The sequence below is a fragment of the Acinonyx jubatus genome, chromosome B2, assembly GCF_027475565.1.
Source record: "Acinonyx jubatus isolate Ajub_Pintada_27869175 chromosome B2, VMU_Ajub_asm_v1.0, whole genome shotgun sequence".
NCBI classification, from domain to species: domain Eukaryota; kingdom Metazoa; phylum Chordata; class Mammalia; order Carnivora; family Felidae; genus Acinonyx; species Acinonyx jubatus.
Genome location: NC_069385.1, coordinates 16,242,329 through 16,262,752, shown reverse-complemented (window position 1 = coordinate 16,262,752; position 20,424 = coordinate 16,242,329). Strand labels below are relative to the sequence as shown.

The window sequence follows — 20,424 nt, the reverse complement described above, 5'->3', positions numbered from 1 at the left end:
CTTGTTTAACTTTTTCAGATGCGTGGTCTATACTGTTGGGTCCCTATTCATTTTTATTTCCTTCCCCTTAAACCTGAAGTCTACATTTAGAGCTCAAACGTCTTTGCTGTTACATTTGGCTAAATAAATAGTATTGATGTGACTTTTTATATTAATGCCTCTTATGAATCTTTCATTAGATATCCTACATCGGTTGATTTCAAAGCTACGACTATCTGGCAAATCTATGGTTGGGGCTTCAAATAATTTTGAAGGTTCTATTATTAGTTCAGGTCCAGATTTTTCAACATAATATAATATTATTGTGACCAACTAAGCAAGACTTAAATCTCTAAAATTAAAGAGGGGGAAAAAGAAAATTGTGTTATGCTGGCCTGAAAAGCTCTGCTGACTAGATATTGTTTTCAATATATATTTCCAAAAGACAGAAAAGCATAGAGTAGCATGATAAGCACCCATGAATCCCACCCTCACTCTATCAAAGTTTTGTAATTTTATTTATTTATTTTTTTAAAGAGAGAGAGATCATGCTAGTGGGGGAGACGAATAGAGAGAGAGAGAGAGAATCTTAAGCCGTCTCCGTGCTCAGCACAGAACCTGATGCAGGATTTGATTCCACAACCATGGGATCATGACCTGACCCAAATCAAGAGTTAGATGTTTGGGGTACCCAGGTGGCTTAGTAGGTTAAGTGTCCCACTCTTGGTTTGGGCTCAGGTCATGATCTCACGGTTCATGAGCTCGAGCGCCACATCAGGCTCTGTGCTGACAGCAAGGAGCCTGTTGGGACTCTCTCTCTCTCTGTCTCTCGCTCACTCACTCTGCTTCTCCCTCTCTGCCCCTCCCCTGCTCTCTCTCTCTTTTGCAAAATAAATAAATAAACTTAAAACAATTAAAAAAAAAAAAAAAGAGTTGGACGCTCAACCGACTGAGCCACCCGGGTGACCTAAAGCTTTTTCTTGTGTCATATTTGCTTTAGAAATTTTTTAAAACAGCAAGACATTGTAAATAATGTTCAAGTCCCTTATATACCCTTCCCAACTGCATTTCACTCTGTAGAGAATGACACAGAGATGTTGCTCGTAAGCGAGTTCTCCGGCAACAGGAGAAGAGAGGGGGAATCTGGGACTTACACTGTTTGCCAATTTCTGTGGTGTAAACGTTCCCTCACCACAGATTTTAAGCCGCTAACATGACATCACTGAACACGGAAGTGGGAAGAGGCGTACAGAATTGGCTCAGGCAAGCCAGCGTAATCTGGCTCAGTATAACACTAGCACTGTCACTATCCAAGACTTGGTGTTTCATTCCCAAGTAGGATTTTGTGGCCATGACTATATACGTAAGTATTTAATTTAAAGTATGTAACATGCGGGGCACCCGGGTGGCTCAGTCGGTTAAGCGTCCGACTTTGACTCAGGTCGTGATCTCATGGTCTGTGAGTTCAAGCCCCGCATCAGGGTCTGCGCTGACAGCTCAGAGCCTAGAGCCTGCTTCAGATTTTGTGTCTCTGCTGTCTCTCCCCCTTCCCTCTTCACACCCTGTCTGTCTCTGTCTCTCAAAAAATAAACATTAAAACAAATTTTTTTTAAAATATGTAACATGCTTTCGCTTATTTCAAACATGGCATAAACCGTGTCAACCTTTCACAAAATTTTTTTCACTCAACATTGTTTTTGAGCTTTCTACCTCTACTTTGTTTATTTTAACTGTGATGTACTATCCCATTGGGGGGTACATTACTTTGCATTTTGTCCATTATAAATAAGACAGCGTCTTTTGGAGCACCTGGGTGGCTCCGTTGGTTAAGCGTGCAACTCCTGGTTTCGGCTCAGGTCATGATCTCACGACTCGTGACATAGAGCCCCGCTGACGGCACAGAGCCTGCTTGGGATTCTCTCTCTTCCTCTCTCTCTGCCCCTCCCCCACTTATGCACACACACGCACACACACACTCTCTCTCTCTCTCTCTCTCCCTGAAAATAAATAAACAAACATAAAAAAGATCGAGCATCTTTTCTTGTTTGTTGGCCACTTCTGTTTTTCGTGTGTGAATTTCTGCCTCCTATCCACTGCCCACTTTTCTGTCAGGATGTTTCCTTTTCTTCTTGTCGTGTAAGAGTGCTTGATGCATTTTGCCTGGTGATCTTTGTGGGTTATGTGAGTTGCACACCACCTCCTACTATAAGACTTGTCTTTTAACTTTAATTACAGTTTGTTTGAAAAGAAGTCATAAGTTTGACCATTTTAAATAAATGTACGTGTTATAATACGTGCATTTCGTGTTGTGTTTAAAAAAGTATTTTGTACCCTCAGTTCATAACTATGCACTATTATTTTCTAAACGTCTTAAATTTTTGCTTTGTCTTTAATCTTACTACAGTTGTTGGAGGTATGGTATATGGTAGGAAGTCCAAATTCTTATTTTCCTCTGTGTAGCCAACGGCCCAATCACCACTGATGGAAAAGTACGTCCTTTCTGTGCTTATTTCTACCTCCGTGTTCCTCCCACGTGACTTTTACATGTGTGTGTGGGTCTGTTTCTGAGCTGTGTATTCTGTTCCATTACTCTATTTGTCCGTCTCTCCCCCATACCACACTGTCTTCATTATTAAGCCCACGTTACCCTTCAACAATGGCTTAGCTTTTCTGGACTCTGCATTGTCAAGTGATTTTTTTTTTTTTTTATTTTGTCAAGTTCCATGACGAACTCTGTTGGGATTTTTATTGAAACTACATTTAATATAGATCAATTTTGACAGATTGATATCTTTACAGTATTGGGCCATCCCATCCATAAACATATTTCTCTTCGATCAAGCCTTTGTTTAAATGTTTTATAATTTCCCCATCACCTTCATGCACACAACTTTTAAAAGCCTAATTCCTTTCAGTGTTGTTTTGACTAGAATATGTTTTCTATTTTTAAATTGACTCATTGTCGTCTGGGAATGTTATTGATTGTTATATTGAGATAGTATCCAACTAACTTTCTAAGCTTTTCTGTAGCTCTAATAGTGGCTTATAAATCCTTTTGGATTTTCTGTACAGACACTATCTGAAAATGAGGAAATCTTTTTGTCTTCCTGTATTCTTCTACCCATTATGTTTTTTCTTGTGTATTGTTTGGGATAAGTCCTCTCAGACAATGTTGATATGATGTTGGCATCCTTATCGTCTTTCTGACATTAGCAGGGATGCTTTAACTCTCTTTGTTCTGGGATTTAGATAAACACTTTTTCCTATTTTGCTAGGATATTGTGAATGCATACTAAATTTCATTGAATACTTAATCTGCCTTTAAGAAAAGTAGGATACGATTTTCTCCCTCTATTCATAATGTGGTAAATTGTATTAATACACATTCTATTTGAATCATACACTTATTACTGGGATAAACCCTACCTGGTCATGATGTTTTATATATTTATGCACTGATACGTTTGATTTGTTTGTATTTTTTTAAGAAATTTTTTATACACGTTTATAAATGACCGATATCTATAACTTCTTTTCTCATACTATCTTTTTTTAAATGTTTATTTCTTTATTTTGAGAGAGAGAGAGAGCACACACATGACAGTTGGGTGGGGGGGGGGCGGGATGCAGAGAGAGAGAGAGAGAGAGAGAGAGAATCCCAAGCAGGCTCCGTGACCAGCGTAGAGTGTAACATGGGCTCAATCTCACAACCATGAGAAAACGACATGAGCCAAAATCAAGAGTCAGACACTCAACAGACTGAGCCACCCAGGCGCCCCCCTCATACTGTCTTTGTTCAGTTTTGGTATATGACTAGATTTAAATTGTTATTTCACAAAATCTGCCAACATAAAACGTTTGGGGATGAAGTTGATACTTCATTTTTGTTTTCCTTTTTACAGCGAAATCTCTCTTTCCTCTCGTAATCCCTGTGGTAGCCTAGAAATGTAAGTCTCTAGTTTGGTGTCTGGAAGAAATCCCCGAATGGTCAGGAAACTAGGTCAGTGAGAAAAAACTTCTTTTACCCTCTTAACATGCCCCTAAAATCCCAAAACTTTTTTTTTTTTTTACTTCCTATTAAAGAAGAACCTATCGACTGTTTTATGCACTCATCCTTCTCTTGGAATAGGGAAGAGTTACCTAAACTCTAATTTGAACCTTTGAGGAAAGACAGATCATTCTTTTCTATTGAATTTCTATTTCAAACTTATTAGCAAGTTAAAATCATCTAAGCTCCGTTCCTTCCTCAGAAGATGAGAGTCAAATCTTGCTTTTCCCCTAAACTCTGTCTCTTTATTCTGGATACCAGTCACTGCTTGTAAAATACTCAGCTAAGTCTAGTCTTAAGTCTAAAAAAAAAAATGATCTGAGCCATCCTTTTTTTCGCCCTTGAAATGTAATTTAGAAAGTGAACCAGGGGATACAGAGAACAGTAAGGCAGTAAAAGTTGGGAGAAGTTTTCTTTTAGTCCATTTTTTCACCACCAGAATCTCTTTAACTTCTGCACAGTGGTAGAAATATTTTTACCTGCAGGCTTTTTTTCAAGTGGACTTTCCAAGGCCAGTGCTGAGTGAAATTAATGGAACATTTGGTGCCGTTAACCTCGTTCCATTTTCTGTTCCCATGTGTACATGTGCCTGGATGCTTGCAACAAGTTAAAATGCCAGCTGACTTAGGTGGGTGGGAAAAGGAAGTGGTGCTAAGAGTCCTATGCAGACCAGAAGGGGAGAGGCCTCATTCCTGAATCTCATTTGGTGTAAGGCAGTAGAATCTTCAAGGTCAAAATACAGTTCCTGCCTTCACGTTCACGTCACTGGTCAGAGCAAATTTTACATGTAATGTGTTCTGTAAAAGTGAACAGTGTTTCCTCTAATTGTACCCCCCCCCCAAAAGGGACTTGAGCTCAAGTAAGAAATGTGAATCTTCTTTTTCCGAGCCCTACTCAAAAAAGAAAAAATATCTGAAACAGTTACTCAGGGAAAATGGGAAATACCCAAAACCTGAAGGTGGGATGACTCTAATTTTAGCTGTGAGCCTAAAACACAATCTATGAGTCACTCCTTCCTGTCAATGTGTATGTAGGGCTGTTCATTAGATTCACAGATGCAATGAGAAACCCGGTCCCCGCCCTTAGGCTGTAACTCTAGAAGGACAGGCCTGGTCCTGGTCTTTATGGAGTATCTTCAGTGGCTGATGCACCACATGCCATGGCCACGTCTGTGCTCCCGTAGTACAGGGCGTATTGTTTTATAGTTAGTCTGCTTCCTGTATCTCCCGCACTCCTGTTGTTCACCAAAGTCCAGCCACAGTGGCTTCCTTTCTGTAACCTCACACAAGAGCACATCAAGCTCATTCTGGACTCACAGTTGATTTCTTAAGTGGCTTTCTCTTCCCGCCTTCCCCCCACTCAAATATCACCTCCAACAAGAGTTTTCCATGACTGCCCCAACGCTCTTCCCCCACCACCCAGCCTCAATTGCTCTCCCCACATTGCCCTTTCTGCTTCGTATCACATAGTATAATGTCATATTATGTTGTTTTGTTTTCAGTAGAACCAATACTGTACTATTTTTCACATAAACGTTTCTTATTAAGTGATAATACATTATGATATGTGAGTTTCTACTGTAATTTCGTTTAGATTTTTCTGGTTTTTGTTTTGTGTGTGTGTGTGTGTGTGTGTGTGTGTGTGTGTGTGTGTGTGTGTGTTTTGAGAGGGAGAGAGAGAGAGAGCAAGGCAGGGGCAGAGAGAGAGAGGGAAAGAGAGAATCCCAAGCAGGCCCCACACTGTCAGTACAGAGCCCAACACAGGGCTCAGTCTGACAAACCATAAGATCATGACCTGAATTGAAATCACGAGTTGGACCCTTACCTAACTGAGCCACCCAGATACCCCCAAGTTTTTCTATTTTTAGAAAAATGGTGTTTTCAAATTTTATTTTTTATTATATAAGAATGCTTAACGTGTTATCTTCTTGGCCAAATTTTAAAGTGTGCAATACGTTATTGTTAACTTAGGCACTGTGTTGTACAGCAGATGTCTAGAATTTATTCATCTTGTTTAACTGGGACTTTTTGCCCATTGATTAGCAACGCCTCCATTTGCTCCCCCTTCCCCCTGCAAACCCCTGGGATCTGCCATTCTACTATTTGAGTCTCTGAAGTTGACTACTTTAGATTCCTCAAGTAAGTGGAGTCATACTGTCTGTGTCCTTTGTGACTGGCTTGTCTCACTTAGCATGTCTTCAAGGCCTATCCATGTTATCACATATTACAGAATTTCCTCCCTTTGTAAAGGATGAATGATATTTCATTGTATGTACATACCATGTTTTCTTTATCCACTGACGGATTAAGTTGTTTCCACATCTTGGCTATTGTGAATAGTACTGCAATGACCATGGGTGTGTTAATATCTCTTCATGTTCCTGATTTCGTTTCTTTTGGATAAACACCCAGAAATCCAATACCTGGCTCACATGTCAGTTCTATGTTTAATTTTTTTAAGAACTGCTTTCCATGGGGGCTGCACCATTTTCTGTTCCCACCAACAGTGTACAAGATTTGCGTTCTTCACATCCTTGCCCACATTTGTCTTTCGTTTGCTATCGTGCTCTTTATTTATTCAGTTATTAACATGTAGCACCTCTGGTCAGGGCGTAAGCACCATAGGACAGGACTTTTGCCCACGTTCTTTGTCCCGTACCTCCATACCTGTAACAATGCCTGCCATGGAGGCTTTCAATAATTATTGTCGAGTGGAGAGCAAACAAGATGGTGGGCCACATACATTAGGATGATGGCCCTTATGACCAGAGCACGAAAGCAATCCCGTTACTTTTTCCTCACTGTTCCCATTTTTTGTGTTTGTCCTATTATAGAAAATGATTGCAAAGGAAAGCTAGCCTGGTGACTCCAGCTAGGGCTCCCAGGTAGACAAGGTCTCCCATTGAAGAAACCTCAGCTTTCTAGAGTTGGTCAGGAAATAAGTCATTCAATACATGTGTTTAAAATAGAGTGCAGGCCTGGGATTCAACAGCCCTGTTACTCGCCCCAGTTGTGGCCATTAATTTTTAGCTGTGTGAACTAAGGTAAGCTACTTCCCTTGTATGAGCCATGATTTCCTAACCTTAAAATTAGGGGTTGGGACTAGAAGGCGTCTCAGCTCCATCCCAGCTCCCTCCCACCCTGTGGTTTGAGCAACAAATGCCAGCCACTCATTTACAGGTGAGTTGTACCTGGAGCTTGGGTGGGTCCCCTGAGACACTTCCTCCAGCCAGTCCACTAGGAGATGAAGTTAAACCTCAGAGGAGCTTGATTAGCATAACATTTAGAACACAGGGAGTTAAGCAATCCCTCTCAAAATCACACCAGCATTCTTCACAGAGCTAGAACAAACAGTCCTAAAATTTGTCTGGAACCAGAAAAGACCCCGAATAGCCAAGGCAATCTCGAAAAAAGAAAACCGAAGCTGGAGGCATCACAATCCCAGACTTCAAGACCGTATTACAGTCATCGAGACAGTATGGTCCTGGCACAAAAGCAGATACATAGACCAGTGGAATAGACAAGAGAACCCAGAATTGGACCCACAAATGTAGACCAATTAATATTTGACAAAGTAGGAAAGAATATCCAATGGATTAAAGACAGTCTCTTCAGCAAGTGGTGCTGGGAAAACTGGACAGCGACATGCAGAAAAATGGACCTGGACCACTTTCTTACACCAGACACAAAAAGAAACTCAAAATGGATGAAAGACCTCAATGTAGGACAGGAAGCCATCAAAATCCTCTAGGAGAAGGCGGGCAAAAACCTCTTTGATCTTGCCCGCAGCAACTTCTTACTCAACACGTCTCCGGAGGCACGGGGAAAAAAGTAAAACAAACGTGAAAACAAAAGTGGTTTCTAACTTGCCAATGGTGGCATAAAGCTGCCGGCCGGGCCCCACTGGGCCTGGGGTGGCGGGGGAGTCTGCGCTGGGTCCACACGGTTCTCAGCTGAGGCTCCGTCCTGCCCTTGGGGCTTGGCGCTGCTCGCCCCGGCTGCCAGGAGCCTCTTGGAATGCCCTTGACACCTGACTTGTGGGGGTTTTTACTATTGGGACCTCATCGAAATAAAAAACTTCTGCACAGCGAAGGAAACAATCAGCAAAACTAAAAGGCAACCAACGGAATGCAAATGGCCTATCAGATAAAGGGTTAGTATCCAAAATCTATAAAGAACATATCAAACGCGACACCCCAAAAATGAATAATCCAGTGCAGAAATGGGCAAAAGACATGAATAGACACTTCTCCAAAGAGGACATCTAGATGGCTAACAGACACATGAAAAAATGCTCCACATCAGTCATCATCAGGGAAATACAAATCCAAACCACAATGAGATACCACCTGACACCTGTCAGAATGGCGAACATTAGCAACTCAGGCAACAACAGATGTTGGCGAGGATGCGGAGAAAGGGGATCTCTTTTGCACTGCTGGTGGGAATGCAAAGTGGTGCAGCCACTCTGGAAAACGGGATGGAAGTTCCTCCAAAAAATTAAAAATAGAACCACGCTCCAACCCAGCAATTGCACTACTAGGTATTTACCTAAGGGAGACAGGTGTGCTGTTTCAAAGGGGCATATGCACCTCGGTGTTTATGGCAGCGCTATCAACAAGAGCCAAAGTATGGAATGTCCATCAATGGATGAATGGATAAAGAAGACGTGATATATATATCTACAATGGAGTATTACTCGGCAATCAAAAAGAATGAAGTTTTGCCATCTGCAACTACGTGGATGGAATCTAGAGGGTATTACGCTAAGCGAAATTAGTCAGAGAAAGACAAATACCGTATGACTTCACTCCTGTGAGGAATTTAAGATACAAAACAGATGAGCATAAGGGAAGGGAAGCAACAATAATATAAAAACAGGGAGGGGGACAAAACAGAAGAGACTCTTAAATATAGAGAACAAACAGGGGGCTGCTGGAGGGGGTGTGGGGGGTGGATGGGCTAAATGAGTAAAGGGCATTAAGGAATCTACTCCTGAGATTGTTGCACTATATGCTAACGAACTTGGATATAAGCTAAACAATAAAGAAATTAATGAATTTTTAAAAAAATTCCATACTTCCCAATCTACAGATTCACTGCAATCCCTATTTTTTTCCTCTTTTTAAATTATTTTTTTAATTTAAATGCAAGTTAATTAACCTACAGCATAGCCTTGGCTTCAGGAGTAGAACCACGTGATTCATCTCTCGCATATGACACCCAGTGCTTCACTGCAATCCTTATTAAAATCCCAATTGCAGTTATATAGAAAAAAAAAATCCTAAAATTATTATGGAACTGTATCAGGCTCTGCAAAACCAAAGAAATCTTGAGCAAAAAGAACAAAACTAGAGGCATCCTACTTCCTGATTTCAAAATGTATTACAAGCCACAGAAATTAAAATGTATTACAAAGCCACAGAAATTAAAACAGTATGGCAGTGGTATAAAGATAGATACATCGTCCAATGGAACAGGATAGACAACCCGGAAATAAATTCATGTAATATACAATCAGCTGATCTTCAAATAGGGTGCCATCAACATGCAATGGGGCAGTGAGAGACTCTTCAACAAGTGGTGTTGAAAAAACTGGATGTCCACATGAAAAAGAATTAATTTGGACCCCTGTCTGGCACTACACACCAAAATCAACTCAGAAGAGACTGAGGAGTAAAATAAAATACCTAGAACTGTAAAAAACTTTTTGAAGAAAATGTACGGGGAAAACTTCTTGACATCGGTCTTGGCAGTGATTTCTTGGATGTGACATCAAAAGCACGGGTAGCAAAACTGAACATAGATGAGTAGGACTACATCCAATGACATTTCATGTCTTGATTCATACTATCTTTCATCTAGTTTCCCAGAGAGCTATTTGTGTGTGTGTATATTTATGAAAATGGATTATTATTCAGGTTTTCTATTTCCTTTTAATATTATGCTTGCTGATTTATTTTAATATTCTCCATGTGTTACTTAAGGTACGGTAGTTGCTGTAACAAATAAACCCTGAAACTTCCAAAAAAAAATTTTAAAAAGAACATAGGGAGTTAAATATTGTCAAGGAGTATTTCTATTAAGCCACGATGGATTCTGCTCAAAATTATTCTCTGAGCAGACAGAGGATTTATAATGAAATCCCTGGACACAAAACCTATGTCCTGAGCATGCCATCCTCCGGTAATGGAAATCACTGGCCCAGAAATGTTGCTTCTTTGGCTATTATTTTTCTTCAACCTATTCTCTTCATCCAGTGTTTAGGTCCCAATGATTAGATGTCAACTATCTTTAATTCATACCCATCTACCTGTAAGAGATATTGATACAAATATTGGAACTGTATTTTCCAAAGTATTAATAATCTTACAAAGGGGATGTTTTTATGGGAATATTAGGAATGGATGTTTGATATTGGGACCATCATGAAATCTTGCATTGGTAAAGGGTCCTTTCAATGTGCAAGATACACCAATGGATTTTATTTTATTTTTTAATGTTTTTATTTATTTTTGAGACAGAGAGATACAGAACATGAGCAGGGGAGGGGCAGAGAGAAAGAGAGACACACAGAATCCGAAGTGGGCTCCAGGCTCTGAGAGGTCAGCACAGAGTCCGACACGGGGCTCGATCTCACAAACCGCAAGATCATGACCTGAGCCTAAGTCAGACACTCAAGTGACTGAGCCACCCAGACGCCCAAAATAGACCAATGGATTTTAAAGTAACAGGGTATAGTGCCTTGGTATGGTTTCAGACTCCAACAGATACCTAAGAAACTGCCATGTGTTCAGTTTCAGTGTAATATCAAAGAAGCATAACCACACTTAATAGGCTATTCAAAGTCTCCTCTGTTTTCTAGTGACGTATCCGGGTGAGGCTAGATTGTTTTCTGCGTACTTCAATCAGAATAACAGATTGTAGCAGATTGAATGCAGAAGTAATCCATCTGTGTTCCGTTGGGGTCGACATCGGAGATTTACAAAAATGTAAAACAACACTAGTCTTCTCACCAAACTTTGTTTTATAAAACCTGGTTTTCACAGAACGTTATCATATTAACATGTATTGGGTTTGTTATATGAATTGGTCAGTTTTCTAAAATATTTAGTTTTTTCAAATAAATATCCAGGGATATGATCCACATAAAGAATTTTTTAGACTCTGTGCATGGGTCTGGATACCACAAAGTTTGAGGACAGCTGCCTTGAGGGACCAGGATCCCATGGAAAGCTCCACTTATATAGTTTACAGTTGCCATTGCCGTGTCTCATTTTCAACCATGAAAGGACAATTTAATATCCCCAGATATTTGGGAAGAGCCTCTAACATGAATGACAGAAGCCAAAATGATCAAACGGTGTAAAGAGAGCTCAGCAGAAAGCAAAGAGCAGGAAAGAAAGGCCCAAAATAATAAATAATAATAATAGTAATATCATCATCCTTGGAGAGGAGAAATTTTGCACTCACAGGAACAGAAACATAAGAACCACCTAAACAGCCTATTTAAAAAAATACCTTGAAATTAAGAATCAAATAGAAGAAATGAAAACGTTCAACAGAGGGGACAGAAAATGAAATTGAAGTCTCCCAGAAAATGAACAATAAACAAGATGATGGAAGATAGAGGAAGAATAAGAAAGATTAGAGTATCACACCAAGAGATCGAAAATGTGAATAATAGGAGGCACCTGGATGGCTCAGTCAGTTAAGTGTCCGACTTGTGCTCAGGTCACGATCTCGTGGTTCATGAGTTCAAGCCCCACATGGGGCTCTGTGCTGACAGCTCAGAGCCTGGAGCTGCTTCGGATTCTTTGTCTCCCTCTCTCTCTGCCCTTCTACCGTTTGAACATGCAGGCTCTCTCTCTCTCTCTCTCTCTCTCAAAAATAAACATACAAAAATTCAATGTGAATAGTAGGAGCTTCAAAGAGAGAAGTGAAAATGGAGGAGAGGAAATATCAAAGACCTAATTTAGGAACAAAAGTTCCTTAGCTTTTTGGTCCCAGGATCTGTACATGCTTCAGAATTACTAAGGACCCAAAAAGCTTTTTTTGTTGATGGCTTATGATGTTTTCTTTACCATGATAGAAATTAAAACTGAAAAATTGTTAAAATTTCAATTTATTCAATAATAAGCACCCATTTTTAGAAAAATAATTTTACTGTTCTTTTTCACTAACGTGTGTGTGTGTTGGAATTGTTTTCCATTTTCACAAGTTTATTGTCTGACTTACTAGAAAACAGCTGCATTCATAGTCTGCTTCTAATTTCCATCTGAAAAAGCCCACTGTAGCCTCATGAAAGAATGAATGTAAAAAAAAAATCCAAAATTGTCCAAGAATTGTTATAGAAATAGTGACCTTATCGGCCCCCTGAAGAGGTCTCAGGACCTCAGGACCTGGGGGTCACTTTGAGAAGCAATTGCTCAAGAACATTTCCCAAATAGTCAAGTTGGCTTCGTGCATGAAAAGACTCACCCCAAAGTGGGCCATCACCGAATTTCAGAAGTATGTTAACAAGGCAAAAACTCTTAAGAGCTTCCAGAATAGAAAATCAGGTCACATGAAACCTGGATCATGGATCAGAATGTTATTGGACTTCTCAGCAGCATTGGAATTCAGAGAGCAACAGATAGTTTCCCAAATACTCAGAGAAGATCATTTCCAACCAAGAATTCTGTATCCACTGACATGATCAGCAAAGTGTGAAAGGAGAACATTCTAAAACAGGAAGAGTGTCAGAAAATTTACTGCCTACTGCCCTTACTCAGACAGCTACTGGATGTCGTAATCTCAAAAAGAAGGATACATCTGAAATGGTATCTAAGAAGCGGGGCATGTAACACGGGAACCAGGTGATCTGCATCATCGGGATGGGGTTGAAGAGACAACGCCGCAGGCCTGGGAGAGCAGCCCGTCTAGGTGAGAGCAGAGTGGAAGGACCAAGGGCTCCAGCAGGGAGGTCACGAAGAAAGAAGACGACCGACCAGTAGATGATCTGATGTTTGAACGCAGCGAGGCAAAGAATTATGCTTCCCGTAAAGTTTGAGGACAACTGGTGTATATTTGAAAACTAAGGGGGAAAAAAAAGGACGACTTTAACTCCAGGGGAAACCTGGTGTTACACGAAAGGAAATAGAATTATGGTATACTCCAGGGCTCAGCTAAGAATAATATTGACACGGTCATCAAAATGTAAGCTCTGACTTTAATCAAATTTCATGAGAGAGATTGTTGGCAAGATGAAGGGATGAAGGGAAGTCTGGGCAAATTAAGAAGGAAATAATAGCTCAAAAAATACTGAAAATGCGTTACCGGCATGTTTAGAGCTGTGGATACATACAGCAGAAACAGAAGAAGTGGAGAATGCTTCTGGAGGATGGCGGTCCAGCATGGGAAATGGAAAACAAGAAACTGTTTGTTTTTATTGTAATTCCTGTAGAACTGTTTACATTTTTATTAAATATATATCTCTAATTAAAATAAACATGTAAAATATATATTAATACAACTTATACAACGTGTAATTTGGAAATGTGTTAACATATAGCCCCGCGATAGCCTTTGACCCAGGAATTCCATTGATAGACTTTTATCCAACAGTAGGAGATTAGTTCCATTACTTATGGTATAGCCACACAATGAAATATTATGCAGTTACTTAAAATAATTATATTCCCGTTAAAAAAATAAGATTTTTCATCTGAGGAAAAATATTTCCTCCCAGTGTAGCTTTCTTTTAGAGCACTATCCCCATTTATTATTTTATTTTATTTTATCTTATCTTATCTTATCTTATCTTATCTTATTTTAAATTAGTTCGACTCCCGATGTGGGGCTTGAATTCATGACCCCGAGATCGAGAGTCACATGCTGTACCAACTGAGCCAGCCAGGTGCCCCTCTCTGTTTATAATTTTAAATTTGTTAGTGTGTGTGACCTTTGATGGAATGTCTGACTCTCCCAATAGATTCCGAGCTCCAAGCACTTACAGACCATATGTCATTTGGCTCACTGATGTGTTTGTTCTTAGTGCCTTGCCTAGCATTCGGCCCCTAGACAGCTATGTGATGAATGAGTAAGTGTATGTAAACATGTGTACAGACAATGCCAACCGTGTAGAAGACTTCAGTGTCAGGCTGGGCTTATCTCTAGGTGGGAGAGTTATGGGTTGGACCTGTGTTTAAATCCCTGCTGCACCATGACCTTGGGCAAGTCCCTAATGGAAGCTTTGGATAAAATGACAATGGGTCATCAGTTATCCAGTTAAATGTGATTCCTCACAGCAGTTGCCAGCTCTGGGCTGCCCGCTCTCCCACCTTGAAGGTGCACTTTGGCTTTGACCACTAGTAAAAGCTTTCTTAAAAAAAAAAAAAAAAAAAAAAGATTCCTTGTAAATGCCCTATAAATGTATAGACTTCTAAGTTATATAAAATGTCCTCGATAATCAAACTATAATACTTTCTGGCTTTTTTTTTTTTTTTTTTTTTTTTAGTGAACTTCTACAAGATTTGGAAAACTGTGAAAACGATCCTGTGGCCATAGCAGAATGTTTTGTGTCCAAGGTAAGCAAGGTTCATTTCTCTTGGCCAACCAAGACAGGCACAGATTGCAAATTGTTTTCATTTTAAAGTTAAAATGACTGGTTTGTTCCATATTGGATGAAGTTAGCCACTAATCTCTCTTCGCTCTGTTTTTTGTTGTTTTTTTTCCACTAGCAAGGAAAAAAAAATACTGTTACTGTCCCTAGTAAGTTAGGAAGTACTAACTTAGTAGTTGTCCTTGAACTTACATAGTAACTGAATGATGTTTACTCATCTTTCCTAGGGAAAAAAAAAAATTAATCTTGGTGGGGAGGAAAAACGCAGAATAGGATAACATTTGAAAAATAATACATATGAAATACCACAAGACCAGTTACAAAAATCTGTTGGAATCTAGGGATTCTATATATAATGTACGTGGTGCTAGCCGAGGCTATATAATTATCACTGGGGAATAAAGAGATGGCAGAATTAATCTCTTCTATCTTAAATATGCGCTCTCATTTTCCTACATTTTTCTTAAGCTGCATTGATGGCTGAGAAAAATATAAGAAAAGGCTCTGACCGTTAAAGCTTAAATGGTCAGCTCTGTACCAGGATTCTGAAACATACAAGACAATCCTTTACACTCTTTTCTCACTTGCTACCTACCTGCTATATATAGAATCCTATCTTAAGTTTGTCTTAAACATTCAGTAGCTTTCATTTGGAAAAGGTCTAGTGGAAATGATTTTCAGCAAACCTTCATGTGATTTCTGCAGTTGTGGTTTCAAGTGTGCAAAGGTTTAGGCAAGGTTCGTGATGGTACTTTGGGATCAACCAAGAATTAGCACCTCATTTAACACTCCAGAGTGCACTGTGAACTTTGAGATGTCTGACCCTGGCTCAGGCCGTGTTTCACAGGGTCATTTCTTACGGCCACAGATCCATCCAGTGGTACTGAATCCCATCACAACACTCTGGGTTTTCTTGAAGCATGATTCCTTAAAGGCAGTTGATGGGCTTGCGTATAAAATACTCCCGATGGTGGGCGGCTGTGTGGATGTCAGCGTGTTAACATGTACAATGTGCACGCATGCTTACACAATTCTTCTCACACGTTGCCTGTGTCATAATTGATTCTCCAGAAGGGTAGGAATTTAAAAAAGAGCAGGCAAGTGGCAGAGGGAGAAAGGGGGTAAAAAGAGGTGCTGAGTATATATCAGAGTAGATATGTGAGAATAGCCACAGCGCATAAACAACATGGAAACCATCGGAAACGCTGGGGCTTTTACCGGTAACTGTAATCACAAGTTGATTAAAGACGGTCCAGCATATGCTTAGCTCCGGCTTAATTATTCACATAAAAGTTTGTTTATGCGCCACGTTGCCAACTCCCAGATCTTATCTTTCATTGTAATATTGCCAAGTTTAATTAGAAGACTAACTTGGGCACTCCGCACTTTCACATGTAAGCAGCGAGCGTTCGGTTCTGGCACAGCCTGCTTTTCACTCAGCACCCTGAAATTTAGAAGATGTTACGATTTCTGAAACACAACCAGCTGCTCCACTCTGGGGAGGAATGGAAAATTGCTTTAATTGAGAGGCCATTAATGAAAGAGGGAAAGCTGGCAATTGACTTCTGCTTTTATCTGAATCACTGGGGCTTACGCAGAGACTCATCTTTGACCTTGCTTTTGTGGTATGTGGAGATTACAGAAATCCTTCCTGACCAAAGGGGAATACGGTACTTCTTACCTGCTGCTTAGAAAAGAAGGACAAGGGACTGCAGGGGCCATCCTTGGGGGGACAAAAGTAAAAGCCCCCCGGTGGGCAGGCCAAGCGGTCTCCCAGCTGAGCATCTGTCTGTTGTTAGGACTCCGGAAACACCTGGAGCAGTTTTCCTTGGTTTCCTGCCTTCACCTCACCCTCATTTCTGTCCCTTATCTCGACTGTCAGCTGGGCTGACCCCAGACAGCAGTTAAGAGGGAGACAAAGTGTATCGTCAGAGACCCCGCGTCCCCTGAGCCCCTCCTCCCGCCTCCCTTGGTGCCCTTCTCCCTTCACTGCCCAGGCACGCACACCCACATTTGCACACACACCCCCTATCCGCTTACCGAAATTATCCTCAGGAAAGTACTGACATTGGATATTCCTACCATTGGAATGAACTCAAGTTCATGTTACCTCACCCATATGCCCCTTACATATTGAGCCTTTCTCATAGCGTCCAGTGAAAACTCCTCGGGAATCAAAGTCTGTGTGTGTGTGTGTGTGTGTGTGTGTGTGAGAGAGAGAGAGAGAGAGAGAGAGAGAGAGCGCTCACACATGAAAGAGAGGGACCCCATGACCAAAGAAACCCTAAAATCGTACAGATTTCTTTAATCTGGTTATTCATTCAGTAAACAGTTGAGTACCCCATATGCTCAATTGGCCATCCCTGACTGTCTCTTTTATTTTGGTTCTTTCATAATTAAATGTCCCATTTTTACATCTGTAATTACAGTTTGACAGAGTTTAATCAGAAGGAAATACCTATTTTTGTATGCTTTCTTTATCATTGTCTTTTTCCCTAAATAGTCCTAAAAAGGAATTGGGGTAGCATACATTGAGTAAAAGGCATTTAAGGATTAACTAACTCAGGGCTATTGATTTTTGTAAAAAACCATTGTTGGAATTGTCCACAGAGCTCATAAATCGAAGGTCAAATATACATTTGATTCTATGTTAAGACCATGTAGTTGCTTTCAATCAAAACTGCCTAATTTAAGATTGGAATAGAGCCATGGTGTCACAAAATGCACAGCGATTCAGTCGTGCAACAGTCCTGAGGCTTTATTAGGGGGAAGGTGTATGCAGGGCAAGTATATGATGTAATTCGGATATATTTTCATTGCAGCCGTTGTTTTTAAGTTTGTCATTGCAAATGATCCTAAAGGTTCCTAAATTTAGGAGAGTCAACCTGATAATTGTTCAATCCCAGGTTGACTACAGCAGCAGGCAGGCAGAAAAGGAGCAAGAAACTGAGAGCGTGTGAGCGCACCCAGAGAAAGGCTCTATCTGCCATTAATTTACTGGGTGACCTCAGGCAGATCACTTTGCTCATCTCGTCTGTGGAGGCTGGACGCTCCAGTGCCTTCAGGGGCTTAACCAGGTGAATGTAGCGCATGTGTGGGCCCAGGTGGGGGCTAGAGCAGCCTCGGTACCTGTGTTGTGAGGGCGTGAGTGTCCTATGAAACTGGGCACCAGGGCCCGTGCATCTAACACTGTTTCAGGAGAAGCCAGAACTCAAGACATTTTTCTCTTCCAACTTTTGGAAGCTGGCAACTAATTTAGGTGTTTAAAAAAGTAGTATGTTTGAAGATGTGGCAGCATACGAAGTAAGTGAGGCTAACTATGATTGTGGCGGAACCGAGTAGCACAGGCCCCGTGGAGGAGAATTGGGGTGTGCCTAGCAAAATTACATTTGAAGTCATCCTGTAACCCCACAGTCCTCCTTCCAGAAATCTATTCCCAAGATACAGCAACAAAAATGCAGTAAGTGTGGTGCTAGTCTTATAGTAATAATCGTCACAATGTATAGATGCATATCATGTATAGAAGTATTTTATTAATATACATTATATATAAATTCTATAAATAATATATAGAAATACATAGAAATATACAATATAGAGAAACAGCCGAAATGTCAATAAACAGGAAGCTCTTTGAATGAATCGTGGCATATCCACATAACGGAATAGTATGAAGCAGTAGAAACAACTCAAGAGTATCTCTGTGTACTACTGGGACGGGTGGAGAGAGAAGTAGATAAAAGTGTGCAACACTGCGGTTCTCAAAGTGTGCTCCCTAGACCAGCAGCACCAGCATCACCAGCATCTCTTGGGAACTTGTTAGGATGCAGATCCTCAGACCCACAGCCAACTTACGGAATCAGAAACTCTGGGAATGCAACCCGGTAATCTCTGTTTAACAAGCTCTCCAGGTAGTTGTGACATATACTCAGGTTTGAGAATCACTGACAAATAATTTGCTTTTATTTATCTAGAAATGTGGAAGGACATGCCTATATTTAAATGGGAATTTAAAAAAAAAAAAAGGATAAACTAAATATAACACCGTATGTTAACTACACTGGTATTAACTATTTTTTAAAAAAAAAAAGAATCAACTGTGAAATTAAAAATTGGCCGCCGATAGGGATGGAGAGAGAGACTAGTATGGAAAGGAACCGAAGCTAGACTTCTTTGAATACGCGTTTTCTTACAGAGTTGACCTTGAACCCACGTAAATATTTTACATAGTTATAAGACAAAATGAAAGTTAAAAAAGCAGTCTCCAAAAATGAAAACAAAATGAAATGATGAGCCTGTGGATAGATCCAATTTGTGGCATGATCACACGAAGGAAATTCCAGTTGATTTTAAAATCGACTGTGGAGAAAATACAGCAAATACATTTTTAACTGTTTTCGATAATGATTTCAAATGTGCTGGTGTTGGTATTGTTCTGCTGAAATTGAGTGTATTGTGGGATACAACAAGGTGTTTGTGTCAGTATCATTGAACTAGAATTGGTAAAAGGCAGAAAATACAGACGAAGAATGATGCTAATTAAAAATGCTCCAATCCTGAATCCGAATTGCCAGGTTGAACCAAGGATGTATTTTATCTTTAAAAAACACCATATTCCTAGCTCTGTCCACCGAAAAGGCCTGGAAATAACGATGAATACAGTAGCCAGACCATCTCTGATGCCCAGACTGTGGTCTCCAAATACTAATTCCTACCAAAAGGAATCCGGGCTCCATGAAGGATGAGTCTGGGGCAGGAAATGTACAGGATGATCCGGAACGTCTTATCATTCCAGAAAACAAGGTAGCTGTTGGAGGCTGTAGGTCAGGTCACGAATGCTAAAGGAGAGGCTCCTGCTGGCCAAAGATGGGACATTTCAGCATCAGTAAGGACAATTAATTAAAAACAGCTGAAACTTGGGGCTCCTGGGTGGCTCAGTCAGTTAGGCATCCGACTTCGGCTCGGGTCATGATCTCACGGTCCGTGATTTCGAGCCCCGCATCGGGCTCTGTGCTGACAGCTCAGAGCCTGGAGCCTGTTTCAGATTCTGTGTCTCCCTCTCTCTGACCCTCCCTCGTTCATGCTGTCTCTCCCTGTCTCAAAAATAAATAAACATTAAAAAAAAAATTTTTTTTTAAACAGCTGAAACTCATTAGATGTTTCTATTCATGAATTCACAGTGATCGAAAAAACTCAAAGTGGTGGCCTTTGCAGGATGCTAGAGAGCCAATGCCTCATCCTGAAAAATAGGGAAAATTATCAAGCATCCATCCTGCCTTTTCCATACAAACTACAAACTGCGGGGTAACGGTTAACATAAGGAAGTCCCTTTTTTGGAAGGACTCTGGCTAACAAATGAAGGAATCATAGAACCAGAAATACCACCATTTGGCAGCTCCTAACGAATTAATAAATCAGACAATAATCACCATTGGTGGTTAACATCACAAAGAGAAAGACAGCCGGACACCCTGTGCCTCCTGATGGAAGTAAAATGCAATTAGGACGTATTCATGCCAAACCATGGAACATGAGCCTGTTCAGGCTTCCCCTAAACCACATGAGTGCAGGGGGCAGGGAGACACATGAAAGAAAACCGTAGGGACATAACCAGCAAGACAGGCCATGAGAAACTCTCTAGGACACACAGTCTGGTTTCTTCAACTAAATTGCAAGGGCGGGGGCGGGGGGGGGGGATAAAAGGGGAGCTTATAGATTAAAAGATCTTAAGAGGTATCAACCAGTTGCCTTGTATATTATTTGGGTTCCAAATCAGATAGGCCAACTATTTTTAA

The 20,424-nt window shown here is 40.5% G+C and overlaps 1 protein-coding gene across 7 annotated transcripts in view; it reads left to right on the top strand.

The window, feature by feature from the left end:
* The window catches only part of PLEKHG1 (pleckstrin homology and RhoGEF domain containing G1), a 227,080-nt gene that overhangs the window by 165,786 nt on the left and 40,870 nt on the right, over window positions 1–20,424 (top strand). For 6 of the 7 annotated variants that reach the window (XM_053222103.1, XM_053222101.1, XM_053222098.1 and 3 more), the window contains one exon: window positions 14,525–14,594. In XM_053222103.1, the coding sequence (XP_053078078.1) occupies window positions 14,525–14,594 (70 nt within the window). Of the gene's footprint in view, window positions 1–9,788; window positions 13,225–14,524; window positions 14,595–20,424 lie in introns of those variants that run through there. The other variant, XM_053222104.1, reaches the window with a different exon arrangement.